Source organism: Chamaea fasciata, unplaced genomic scaffold (assembly GCF_029207755.1).
Source record: "Chamaea fasciata isolate MVZ Bird 193981 ecotype frontalis unplaced genomic scaffold, bChaFas1.0.hap1 SCAF_4, whole genome shotgun sequence".
NCBI classification, from domain to species: Eukaryota; Metazoa; Chordata; class Aves; order Passeriformes; family Sylviidae; genus Chamaea; species Chamaea fasciata.
Window position 1 is genome coordinate 72,618,072 of NW_027094089.1, and position 13,661 is coordinate 72,631,732.

At 43.2% G+C, this 13,661-nt stretch overlaps 1 protein-coding gene across 1 annotated transcript in view; it reads right to left on the reverse strand.

Annotated features, from left to right (window-relative positions):
• Positions 1-1,357: 1,357 nt before the first annotated feature.
• RASGRF2 (Ras protein specific guanine nucleotide releasing factor 2) overlaps positions 1,358-13,661 on the reverse strand; it is a 114,660-nt gene continuing 102,356 nt past the window's right edge. Inside the window, exons 20-27 of the mRNA XM_066181959.1 lie at positions 12,661-12,721; positions 12,075-12,178; positions 10,930-11,014; positions 10,119-10,316; positions 8,445-8,524; positions 7,332-7,449; positions 6,513-6,581; positions 1,358-5,850 (exon numbers count right to left, since the gene is read on the reverse strand). Coding sequence (XP_066038056.1) covers positions 5,758-5,850; positions 6,513-6,581; positions 7,332-7,449; positions 8,445-8,524; positions 10,119-10,316; positions 10,930-11,014; positions 12,075-12,178; positions 12,661-12,721 — 808 coding nt within the window. The 3' untranslated portion in view covers positions 1,358-5,757. The remainder of the gene's footprint in view (positions 5,851-6,512; positions 6,582-7,331; positions 7,450-8,444; positions 8,525-10,118; positions 10,317-10,929; positions 11,015-12,074; positions 12,179-12,660; positions 12,722-13,661) is intronic.

A 13,661-nucleotide genomic window follows, 5' to 3' on the forward strand; every position in this document is an offset into this window, starting at 1 on the left:
TAATTTCTTCACAGAGCTGAGGATCTAGAACAGCCTGTAACCACAAGCTTCCCCTGCTTCCTTCATGGTCAGCATCAAAGAGGGTTGGGTGCTCTCAGATTTATTTGGAGATTCCAGGATGGCTTCCCACTGCCAGAAGGCAGGGATGGATGGGTTATTGGGAAGGAATTGTTCCCTGGGAGGGTGGGGAGGTCCTGGCACAGGGTGCCCAGAGAAGCCGTGGCTGCCCCTGGATCCCCGGCAGTGACAAATGCCAGGCTGGACACTGGAGCTTGGAGCAGCCTAGGACAGTGGAAGGTGCTCCTGCCCTTGGCAGGGGTGGGGCTGGGTGATATTTAACATCCCTCCCAACCTAAACCAGTCTGTGATCCTACAATCATGGCCTTAGAATAAAGATGTAAATCAGCCAACTGTTTGGCATAAGTAAATGAATGATTTAAAGTGTTGGGGAAACAACTTGAAATTAAATTATCCTGCAGCACTTTTAAACAGAGCTGCTTGGGAAGTATTATATTTTTTTTTTCTTCCATTGACAGAAGCTGACAACTTCAAGGGTAAGTTGCTCTCTCAGTTAATTTCAGCTTTTATGTGAAACACCAAAAATATAAGCAGAATGGAGATGTGGCCACAAGGTCACAAAGAACTGAATAGAAGCTGATTTTATTATGTCACTTGCTGCATCTCCTTCTTACACAGACCTACTGTGCCATTGCTGTTTACCTATTTAAAATGTCAATTCTTGAAAAAAATTTAAGAGGCATCTTTCTGTTTTCATGAAATTACTGAGTTCAACATGGAAAAGCTGTAACCAGTGATTAAAGCATGTAATACCAGCTGGAGACCTGGTTTTGTACTCCCAACCTCCGTCCATTATTTTTCTTCAATCTGCAAGTCATTTTATCTCCATGTGACTTGTTTTCCTATCACAAAGAGAGGGACATGACCTATTTACAAACCACTGTGTTTTCTGCCTTTTCCTGTGTATAATATGTGCCTTTACTGTTTTGTTTTGTTGTGGGTTTTTTGGTGGTTTTTTTTGGTTTTTTTTGTTCTTTTTTTTAAATCCAGGGCAGAATACCAGCCCAGAGAAACCAAGGGATGTGTAGACACAAGTCCAAACCCAATGTCAGTTATTACCAGTGATGCCAATGGCAGCTGCAATGCATCATGAGTGAAAAAGAAGACTAAAATGCAGTAATTCAAAGCATTCTTTCCCAGTACAGACCTCAAAATTTCCCCTATTTTTTTTCCTCTTTCATGACTTGCTTTTCTAAGAGACTTTGTAATTCAGAAGGAACAGATTGAATTATTCATGACGGGGGGTAAAATAATAAATTCCAGTGAGGACTCTTGAAACTCGGGAAAGAAAAGAATGTTTATTAGCACACAGGCACAACACCTTGCCTGGTATGCCTTACTAACAATACAAAGCAATAACCTCAGGTCAAAAGAGAAGTTGCAATACATGCAAAAACATGTGCACTAAGTAACACGTTCGATATAGGTACATCTGTCAAATAAACACACATCTACTGCCCTAAGTAACAGAACTTTAGAGACTACCTCAGGGGTAAAGGTACAACAGAACAACCATCACTGAGCAGCATTTGGGACATGAAGCATCCTAGACAGAAATATTTGACCTTTGGAGGCAAAAACTGTAACAGGCAAATAGCTGAGAGCCAGATCCCCAAAGACTTATGAAAAGCTCTCGGTGAAGCCTAAGGTATTACCAGAATGAGGTCTGAAGGGTTTTGCCCTTGGTGAGTAAAATTATGAGTGGGTAAGAATGTCTCAATGGGTGAGAGTTTTAAATCATCAAGGTTTAATGTTGTTGCTAGGAGTGAAAGGATGAAAGGATGAAAGACTGAATGTCGATACAAATAAAACAATGTTTTTGTAAAACCCTTAAAATAAATAACACACATGAAGGAAAATTTGGGATAATTAACATGTCCTGAAATCAAAATCAACATGGTTTAAGTTAATAAATAATTAAAATAATTAAGTTTCTTTTTATCCTACAGAACAATAATCAGTATTAAAAACTAGGAAAGCAGAAAGAGGATGGGGACCTCCGCCTTACTCCAAAATCAGGGTGATCAGTGCCAGTTGTCACCTCTCACCATGAAGCTACGTGTCTGTGTGTCACAGGACTAGCCAGAGGAAGGGACAGGACGAACACACACTGCCACTGTGAATTCTACAGGTTTTCATCTTCAGGATGAGCACTCAGGGGCTCAGTCACTAACAACAACTGCTGGATTCGGGGGGAGAGGGCTGGGGGTGAAGGCTGGGGGTGAAGGCAACTCTAACCCTGTGTCAGCGTGTGACGAGCGCTCTCCGTCGCTGAAGGGGACGTGTCTGTGCTGCTGCCCAGGGTCCCGGGTCACCACGGTCACATCTGGGCTGCTACTGATGCGGGACAAGGTCCTGCGGAGCCGCGGGCGTGGCTGGCAGCGCGCCCACCGCGGAGCAGTGGGTGAAAATGCTTTATCCCCATCGCCGCCAGCGGCCCGGCCACGCCGGGCTGGGAGCAGCCCCCCGCCCGCTGCAGGCGGGCTGAGGGCTTAGAAGGCAAGTGGAGAGGCGCTTCGGCCCTTCTCTGTCCAGGGCATCCTCACTCGCAGGGCTCCTCCAGCTCCCTTTGAGGGAAAGCGAGTCTGTGATGCTCCCGCGGCGAAAAAGCTGCGAGGGACAGGATCCTAAAAGACAGCGAGACCCCAATGACAGAGTCCACACCGGGAGCCGTGCTCCCTGAGACACCAGAGGCAAAGAGTGGGTGTGCGATGAATGAGATCTCTCTATGCGATATGGCTGTGATGGGGTGGCACAGGGAGCGGGGAGCTCCGGACCCCTGTGCCACACAGGGACACCACTGGGCTGAGCTGGTCATACTGGAACTAGGCAAAGCCTCACACAAAGCAGATTGCTGCTGCCTACTGACTATTGCCATAGCCCAAACATGCAGCAGGGCTGTAGCAGAGGCACTCGGGCCACTCAGAGCTGCAGCACTCAGCCCACAGCCCAGCTGCGAGGGGCTGCAAAACAGCTGTTTCCAGCTGTGGTCATGGGGCTGCAGCCCTGGCAGGGGCTGTGGGTGACAAGGTGCATCCTCACTTCTTCCTGTGCTTTAACAAAAGCATTGTATCCCCAAGCAAATACATCAACATTAGCCATCAGCAAGTCAAACATTATTGTTACCATAACAATTTTTAAACAATTTTGTTGTTGCTGCTGCTCTTGCTATGAACGCAGATCAAGCATCCAACTCTCCTGATTCTGACCTAAACTGGCCACTGGTGCAAGAGGCAACCTTTGGCATATGAGCAGGATGTGCTTTCCCAAAGGGGTTGAACTACCACATTTCCAGTGATTCCCAGCTCAGCCCCTCTGGCAAAGCCCAGGTCTGCCCCCATGTCCTCCTCTCGCCACACGAGCACAGCACAGCCCTGCGAGCCAGCACCAAAATGCACTGACCAACACACACGTGTGAAGCACAGAAAAAGGAACTGTGACAGGAGCACGATGAAGATTTGTACCCTGTAACCCTAAGAACATTGAGGAGATTTGGTAAAATGGGGTACAGGCAGATAAAGCAGCACTTCATAGTGTACAACAGAGATGCCCATTCACACTGACGGCTGTTACACATTTTCTTTGTTAACGAAGAAACAATAAAGCCAACGTAAGAAATCACTTTTTGGACCACATTTTCCCTGTTGCTCCATTATTTCAAAGTGTTATGAAACTACTGAATGGTAACTGCTTTTGTACAGAAAATACACAGTCAGTTGTTTTTGTGGTCCAAATAAACCATGCTCTTTTCTTTTTCTCCTCATATCATGCACTGGGATGCAATCAGCTTCTTGTCAATCATTAGTCAAAAGGAACAAACACATTTTTTTACAATAAAAAGCTTCTATAAGCAACATTTCTACAGCAATCATTAGCCAGAACTGTTAAATTGTTCTTAGCATTTCCTTCTCTCCTGCTGTCTGCTTTTCTAATGGAGGAATTTTCCAGTGTCTGTGACACCTCCCCATGCAGTTATTTACAAGGAGATGGTCCTTGTGGAGAAGGACCTTAATGAAATTTACAGTTGCTAAGGTACATTTGTAGATGCTGGCAGTCACACTCAGACAGAACGAATGGAACTCATTGTGCAGCTCTGGGCCGGGCCAGCAATGTAATTAAAGTGCAAATAAAGACAAAAACCACAAGCCAGGCAGGACCATTTTTCATCTCCAGCATTAAGAAGCATCACGACTGTGTAAGATATGTCAGATCAAATAGGCCTAAGTCATAATCTATTTTAAACATCTGTCTCCCTGAGAGGATTTAAGGGAGGTATACGGTGATATAGCCCTATTTCTTCAACTGGCTGAGTATCATTGGAAAAGTAAGGACACTTTTCCAGCCAATTTTTGTTTTCAACAGTGCTAACACCTGTGTTTTATACTACGATGCTTTTTACATCATTTGAGCTCACTTCCCATGCAGCTACAACAGGCCACTCTTGATGAGGAAAATACAAGAAGTACCAACTACTGTAAAAATGACGTCATCCACCAGGTACATCACAAAAGCACAGGCTCTGAAAGCATTTACAAATAGCACACTTTCTCAAACATATGCAAGTGATAATTACCAGCTCAGATAAAAAAACATACTTTGTGTTTGCTGGCATTCAATGTTTGCCACTGACACATTCACATTTACAGCTAAGTCAGTGCCAAATGCCTGAACAACAACAAAAAAAACCCAACAAAAATTACATTTTTCAAACCATCAATTTCACATAAAACAAAACTGTCACTCCAGCTCTGAGTGTCCACTGCTGATCACCACCTGCTGCCAGACAGACATGTATTTCTCTCCACAGTGTGTCTAGAAAGTGCTCTGTAGCCTGACTTGTCAGAGAAGCTGCAGGAGGTGCAGGAAAATAAAGTGCCTCGTCCAGGGCTGTGTGCAGTGTGACTCTCCATCCCCTGCACCACCCCTCTGGATCCTCACCATCCCAGCTGGCAACTATTTACAACTATTCCACCAGTCCATTTGCTCCCCATGCTGTAAATACTCTCACTGATGAAACAGATATTTACAAATCATTTTATAGATACAATCAGTCACCTTAGAAAAGGCTGACGAGACATTTGAAGAAGAAAACATTTTATAAAGAGTAGCATTAAATGTACAGCAGGTGTTTTGAACAACTGCAGATCTGAAGTTACTAGATGCTGTCTTAATATCACTCCAAAGTAGTAGATGAGTGCTAAAATCCAGGTTTTTCAATGAAACTAACACAATGAGAACACCATAGCCATTACTGCCTCAGTGAACACATAGTTAGCCATCAACCCAGCCACCTCACTTTGCTTATTTATCCTAATATACCTGAGTATATTACCACCATTTAAATCTGTAACCTTGATTTGTCAGGTGAGATGGCTGCAATGAGTGCCTGTTCACAGGAAAATCTCCTGTTTTCCATGAAATCATGGTCCCTAATGCCAAACATGATCTTTGCAAAGCAGAAATTGCTTAAGCCAGGTAGGAAGGGTCTTTGTCTTGTCTTTCACCTCCAACACTGGTTGGTGTTGCCTGAAAGGGAAAGGCTGTGACACTCTGTATCTCTTATTGGAAAAGAGAGCTGGCATTCTTCTCAGAGTTTCTCTTGCTGTGTTTAGGCGGTGGCATGCATGGTTCTGTTCACTGTCCCAGAGCTGTCTGCAGGCCCTGTGCAGGGTGGGCATGTCAGGCGGGGAGCCGGGGCTCAATCTTCAGGGATAGCTCATACAAGGTGTCCTCATCGATGATGAGGGTCTTGTCCAGCAGGTAGTGAGTGACCTGGGGTGGGGAAACACAGATGGACAGGCTGCATGTAGCTGCCACAGAAATCTCCCAGCTTTCTTCCCCGTTCAGCACATTTCGGATCCTGAGATTGCCTCGTATCGTTTACTTGAGAAACCCAACAGCTGCTTGGAATGCTGCTGGCATTAAGATGCACCTGCAGCACTCTGAGAATTAATTAGGATTAATTCCTGTTAGGAATGGGCATGTCCTTTGCCAGCTTACCTCAGCCCAAGCTGCTATTCTGGACTCTGAGCATTCTCTGAAGGCACTGACCAGCTTTGGTCAAGCTGCATCACTCCCGAGAAGGACAGAGGGAAAAAGAATTGCAGGATGCCTCAGCAGGTGGTCGGGGCATCTCCTGACCCTCATCCCAAGATCTCAGGGCAGGGAGAACACACCTTCCTCTGAACCCCTCACACCCTTGAAGGCTGCAATCCCCAGAAACCTTTCAAAGGAGCAAAAAACTTCTTTACAAGGCATCAAATAAAGAGTCCCTGCAGGGTGAGGGTCTCACTGCCCCAAGGACCCATCCACATCTGTCTGTCCTCTCCTCCATGCGTGGGAGCAGAAGACACCAACTTTAGCTTTCAGTGACAGCTGTAGCTCACAAATAATTGTTGCTACAGTCTGATTTCAGTAGCAGGCAGAAACCTTACCTTCTGCTGGTGCTCGATGCGGTAGGAGGTCTGCTGGAACTGGCGTATTTCCCTGATAATATGAGAGATCTTTCAAAAGAACACATGGAGGTAAGTGCAACCACAGTTTGACTTTAGCTAAGCCATACAAGGCAAGAATTCTGCAACAAATCATTCCATTTAACTTGGGAGGAGGAAAGGAAAGGGTAACGATCATCTCCCAACAGCTCCCCAGGATTTCACATTCCCAAATCAAATATTTATTCCTCAGCCTGCCCCAAGTGAACCACCCTGTCTCTCCTCTGCCCGCAATGAAGCCTCCCTGTTCTCTGCCTCGAGTGACTGCTGCAGAGTGCAGCCCTAAGATGGGCATTTAGCTGAGATTAGAGGAGAAATTTTCATGTCTCCCTCCGAGGAGCTGTTAAAAAACAGCATTACTTGGCAGTGGGAGAGACATCAACTTTAAAGTGCTTCTCAGATAGACCAGAGTACACTTTGAAAAGAACATTGTGATTACTGCTTCCTGGTGAATCACTTCATTCCTGTAATTCTGGCTATTTTAAAAAGCTTTTTCTTGCTCCTTCACGAGCTTCAGGCAGCTGCTTTTGGTCTCCTTTCTGAGAAAGTAAACTGGGTACAAATTCAGCCTGTGGAAATACCCAGCCTGCCAGAAGGTGGTGATAGAAGACCGGGTCAAGTAATTGCTCTCCAATCGCTGCCTCTTGCACGGCACCAGAGCACCTTCTCCAAAGGTAAATTCAGAGGACTTACAATGAAATCAATAATTAACATGCACAATTAAACACCTGTTGGAGAAGCATGTAAGAAACTGAAAATTACCATTCTCATTTTGGAAAAATTGACAAGGCCTTCCTCAGTGAAGTTGGGTGTTCCTTCCTCAATAAATGCCAGGTCAGTCAGGTACATCCCAAGGTAGGGAACAGCAGGTGGGTTACAGCTGTAAACCAACAAATCAGCTTATTTGCCTGCAGCTACATTTGCAAATGCGTTTTTTTATAACTTGCACAAACTCTCTATTGCTTTGCCCAGTTCTAATCAATGGGTTGCATTCCTTTCCAGGACAAACTGCTCCCCTGGCTCTGCTTGAGCTGTGTTTGCTCTGCCTGTGTTAAATTGAATGCATTTTGCCCAATATCTAATATTAATGGCATTTTTTAAAATATACCATTAATTATTCTGGCTGTTCAGTTCTCAGCTTCTCTCAAGATCACTTGAGATAGTTGTGCCACTCGATTCTGAAAAGCCTGCTTCCTATTACAAAACTCACAAAGATTCAGGTTTTTGTACAGCTGGAATCAGTACATAAATTGTAGAACACTTGACATGGAATATCCTGGATACCAAAATTACAGAATGTCAAACACAATCCAGCAAATCAATTAAAGAAAACAATAATCAAGGACTGCTGCACAAAAGAAGCAGGCTGTTTTCCAGCAGGCTGGGAGGCCACAGGAGAAGAAACATCCCAGTGCCTTTGTTCTGTCTCTTATGTTCCTCTCATAATTTATTGTCAGAAACAAAATTTATTGTCATATGAATGGGTCTGTGGCCTGACACAGGTTTAGTCCCAAAGCCCTAAAATTCTTAACTTGAACAATCCTGTTTTTCATAAAAACTTTAATTTGTAAAGCTGGCTTTACACTTATTGAAAATGTTTATCAGTGTAAGTGAAACCCCAATAGGGAATGTTCACACAGAAAAATAGTTTAATTTGTTTCAGTAATTCTCTGGAGCTACTATGTTTACCCATCAGGGTATTAAAGCACAGCATATTCAGCAAAACAATAATGCCAGACAGAAACAACCTAGAATTTAAAAGGTTATTAGGCAAAAAATATTAATTATTAAAGCGTAATCAAAACCAATTAATCTTTAACATGAACTATCCACTGTTTATAACAAAACACAGTAGTATACTGTAGGGAGGCATACTTTTTGAGCATTTCTCTCAGGTTTTTAAATCTTCCTTCAGATGACACAGTCTTCTGAAGCTTGTCCATGAGTGCTTTTGTCTAGGAAGAAAATTCATTACAGATGTCATTGGTGGGACATGTAAATGACTGGAATTAGATTCTACCAAAGGTATAATTCACTTATCATCCCCACCCCATTTTCAGGAGTAGTACAACAGGCATTAGGAATTTAGCTTTATTGCAGTTCTTCCTGTCTTTCTGAAAATGGAGATTAGGCGGCATTAAAGTTTCCCTGTGAGTGATACACAGAACCTGTATTTATGCTAATATTATTACCCCGCAAATGGAGGAAAACCCACACGTTAATTACATTAATGGTCTGGAATTCAGTTTGCTCTGCACACAAAAATATAACAGTTCCTACATGTTGCTGAGGATCCTCAGCTGCGTTTACTGAAGTTGGTGACAGCAAGGGGTGGTCACTGCCTTGGAGCTTGCACTGAGCTGATTTTGCCTCCAAGATCCGGAGAAAAGCATATTCATGTCTTACACAAATCACTGTCAGTGGGCATCACCAGACCCTGGTTCCTTCTTAAGTGAAAGGAATTTGATATTCAGCCTGTTTATGCTACTGGCTTGAGACTTGAGTGTAGAGAATAATGAGAAATTCATCATATTTGAAACTGAATTTTCAATTAAGAGAGAGCTGTAGGCAGACAGAGTCACTTTCTTCTATACAGCACTCTGATGGAAAACCCAAACTGCATTCCCAATAGGTACCAGAGGACTGTGCCACAACATCAGTCTGCTGTGGTTTAGTTTCTTCTTTTTTAATTGAAAAGTTTGAAAATCAAACAAGTTCTACCCATAAACCTTTTGGGAGGTAAACTCACTTATAACAGTTTGTATGGAAAGAACTTTTAATAGATTTTTAAATAGAAGAACATAGCACCAGCTGTGAAGCAGTTGAGAAAAAACTGACTGGAGAAGGTAGTACAGTCAAAATGTATTTTAATTGTATTTCTCTGAATCATTTAGAACACAGAACATAAAAGACTGGATTAACTTCATCCCTGACAGGCCTTTTTTCATGTGTGTCTTGGTTTTTTTGGCAGGCAGTCATTCTGATACTTTTTGCTGGCATTCTCAGTAGCCAGACAAGGGTTCAAGAGAGGTGTTCGCTGCACCTAAACTTGAACTCCTAAATGAGAAAGAAGATGTTTTATCAACAGTCTCTTTTGGGGTAGAAAAAAATCAGGAATTTGAGAGGTTCTGACCTTCCTAAAGGCTTCCTGCACAGGCAGTTCCTGTTCTAGGCACCTGACCAGACTTTAACCATAGCTTGTAAACACCCAGATGCGTCTATCAGAAAATACCTAAATTTAGTTTACTTGAACATTTCAGCAGTTCAGGCCAACTAGTTTTTGGCACCTGCCAATTACATTGAAAACATTTTGTTCCTGCAGATAAAAAAAATCACATACAAAGGTCCTGGACAGGGAACACCAGTCCCAGGTGGTGGAAAAGCAGAAATATTCACAGGAAGGGTCCTGTCTCAACCCCTGGACAGGGTGACTGATGGAATCTGATTTCTTCTTATCCTGAAGTGATAAGGAGAAATCGGGTGGAATCGATAAGGAGGAATTAGATGGAATCCGATGGACACCGCTTGCCGTGGCCGTGTCCCTCTCACCTGTTTGGACACCTTTGCCCAGGTTTTCTTGAGCCTGTAGATGGCACTCCTGTTGAGGGCCGAGGTGATCTCCAGCACGCCGTTGTAGTTGTGCAGGCAGCGGCAGATGTCGGCCACTGCCACCCACTTCTCGATGGCGCTGGCCCGCGAGGGCACGTCGGCGTAGCTCATGATCTGCGACGCCACCAGGTTGCTCATCTGGCCACGGAGAGAGGCAGGGGCTCAGGGAACTGAAGCACAATCCCTTCTAACGTGTCATGAATTAACGGGAAAGGCAGAAAAGCTCCCAGCTAAGCATGGCAGAAATGATGGCTCTTCATAAACCCAGGGAAAGTTGGAAACAGAGCTCGAGGCAGGTGGAGGGGATGGGGACAGGGAAGAAGGGTTGGGGATGCAGTGGGAAGATCTCCAAGCCATCAGTGATAAACCTGATTGGAAAGTCTCTCAGTAAAATTCAAGGAAAATTATAAGGGAGAAAGACATGTTTAGGGATACAATGGCATTAAACAGAATTGGTGCTATATTTCTCTGGAGAAATTGCAGTTTCTTCAGTAGTCTGAAAGGCACTGTGCTACACTTTAAAATATTCTGCTCTCTTAAATTGCCACTGAAATGCTGACTACCAATTACTGGAAACAAGAATCTTCATCTGCTTTGATTTAAATGGTTAATTACAAAGAGGCTGCAGCATTCAGTCACTAATAGATAACACATTACATCACATCGCAACAAAATCCAGTATTTTTGTTCCAGAGTTCAGAGACAGTCCATGGGGTTCCTAGAAAGCAAATCAGTATTTGAGAGTACTTACATCATTAAAATGTTGGCTAGTTTTCATAATATAGGGTGTTCTCTCATTTTTATCCACTTTCATCCAGCCCTGCCCAAGGAACTCTCTAGACATTGATGGGAGAGAAAAAAGCAAACAAAATCTTCATAAACACAGCACAGAGTCTGTCTGTAACCACAGCCTAAGCAGATTTCAAGGATACCTCAATTTGCTGGAAGCTAATAACACAGCTTTACACTAATTCCAGCATCTCACTATACCATTTTTAATGCTGTCTGAAATGATAAATATTGTAAAGAAGATTTATTTTTCTCTTAATCCCCTCTCCCCTGTCACCCCATCCTAATTTCAAGTGCTGTGACCCTATTTACACCACGTTATCCTTTTTTGTGTGTGCAAACCCTTTTGTCAGAGGCTGAGGTGGGGGTGTGGTGGCCACCCCAGCCTGACAGCTGCTGTCCCCCAAGGGACACTCTGTGGCAGGATGTGTCCTCCCATTCTCCACCACAGACAGTTGGTGCAGATATGGAAGAGATAACCCAGGGGCTGAAGGGCCCAGCAAAGGGTCATCTCCAGCACCAAAAGGGCTCAAGCCTCAGTTAAGACTCAACATCTAAGTCTGGAGAGTGCATGTGGGAAGAGATAAAGCAAATATTCTTGACTGTTTTACAAACTATAAAAGACACACAAGTTATCACAGAGGCAGAAGGTTCCTACACCCTGAAAGTGTTCAGGACTTCTCCCTGGAGTTTGGATGCAGATTCCATGGTTACTTCCCTGGGGATTGAGGGAAAGGATCTTGATGTGTGCCCCACCAACAGCTGGATGGTAAGATACATTGAATCCTAAGTTATATTATTTCTTCACTAGCTGTAACATTAATAAGGTACCTTTAACTTCACACTGTATTTATCTACTAGTAGTTTCTCTTTTTGTCCTTATTCCTGTGTAGTATTAGTTTGTTTTAAGTCTTATGTCTGTTAGTTTTCTATTAAATAAATAATTCATTCTGTAACAGATCAAATCAGCCATTATTAAAGAACTTGCAAACAAAGTGGGGGTTTAGGGTGCTGGCCACCTCAATAAAGCTACTACCTGCTGCCAGAGGCCTGGGCAAAAGACAAGGACTGAATATAAACCCCCACATCTATTCATACCACACTCACTCGTAGGGGATGCTGCGGAACACGATGTGGTCCAGCAGGGTGATCTGCTCCGCCAGCTCCATGGCCGACAGCGTCTCGAAGCACTCAGGCTTTGGGCAGTCTGGCTGCAAAAGCAAGGGGAACACTGAGCGGTCTCTCTGTGTGCCACGGGGGTGAGCAGCTTCCTGGGAACCTTCAACACGGGGTTGTAATTAACTTTGGGATAAGGAGAAATCAGGATTAATAACAATTGCAGACAACACAAACACTCGGCTGGAAACTCACAAAATAGGCACACACCAGCTCAGGAGCATGAATGTAGGTTAATTAGACTCTGCATATTCTGCACTTATAATTTCATACATATTAGTATCTTCCCCTTTTTTTAAATCTTGAGATTTTATCCAAATACTAAAGTTTTGATGTGTTCATTTTTGATACGGATTCCAAAATCTCACAATCTCTAAACTGAAAGGGACATTCCTGGTATAAAAGAACAGTATATCTGTCCAGAAATACTTTACAAGTTGCAGTTGTGTTACATTTTATTGATTCAAACACACATTTCTATAGAAGTATTTTTGTTTAACTACCAAGATGAACTTACCATCTGAATAATATCCTCTATTTTCAAATGGTTATCATCTTGATCATCCTGAGAAAGAGTCCTGAAAAATAAAGTAGCAGAACAGCCTATTTAATAAAATTGTCCGTGCTTATGATAAAACCTTATCATAGATCAGCAAAATGGTTTATCTAAAATAATTCCTAAGTCTGCAGTTGAGGAGGTAAAGAAAAAAGAAATCTATAACCTAAAAAGTCATGTCTTGCTTTAACTAAAACTGTATAAACTGCTACAATGCCAGAGACATGTAAGGTAAAATATTTCCATGGAGGTTTAAGATCTCTCAGCTAATGAATCCTGGAAATTGTCCTGTTCAGTGTCCCACACTAAGGTCAAAATGTGGAAATGGACAGCAAATTCCAGCTTTTACTTGTAGCAAGGATGTGATTTCCTTTCAGTAATAAAAGTGTTAATGAATGTTTCCAATTCTGCAACAGAAAACCTGTGATTATTATGGTTATTTCAGAGTAATAGGTGAAAAATTAACTAGGCAAAAGTAAGTATTAATCAAACACTATCTACCCTAATGTAGCATATTGGCACATAATTACAAGATCTTACCCCTTCATGTGGAAATTACAGACACAAAGAAACCTTGAAAGCATTGGATTTATGTAAGATAGGAATGAGAAGATTTCAGGAGAAGGAACATGAGTCAGAATGTAAAAGCCTGTCTGAAAAGACACAAGAACGTGTCCAGAAGTCACTGTGCTGACTCCCATCAGGGGGGTTTAGTTTAACATCAGGGTGAAGGTGCAGGTACAGGTGGGCCCTGATCAGGCTCTCTGCAGAGGGTCCTGCTCAGCTGAATTCCCCAGGACAGTTCAGGTCACTATCCCAAAGTTCTGCTGGTGACTTCAGAAGCACAGCTACAGGTCCCTCCAGTTCCCTGCTGCTGCACTCTGCAATGCAGGCTCTGCAAGCACCAGGGAAAGAGGTGAGGGGAAAGCATCGCTTCTCCTGCAGACCTCAGTCAGTGTGAG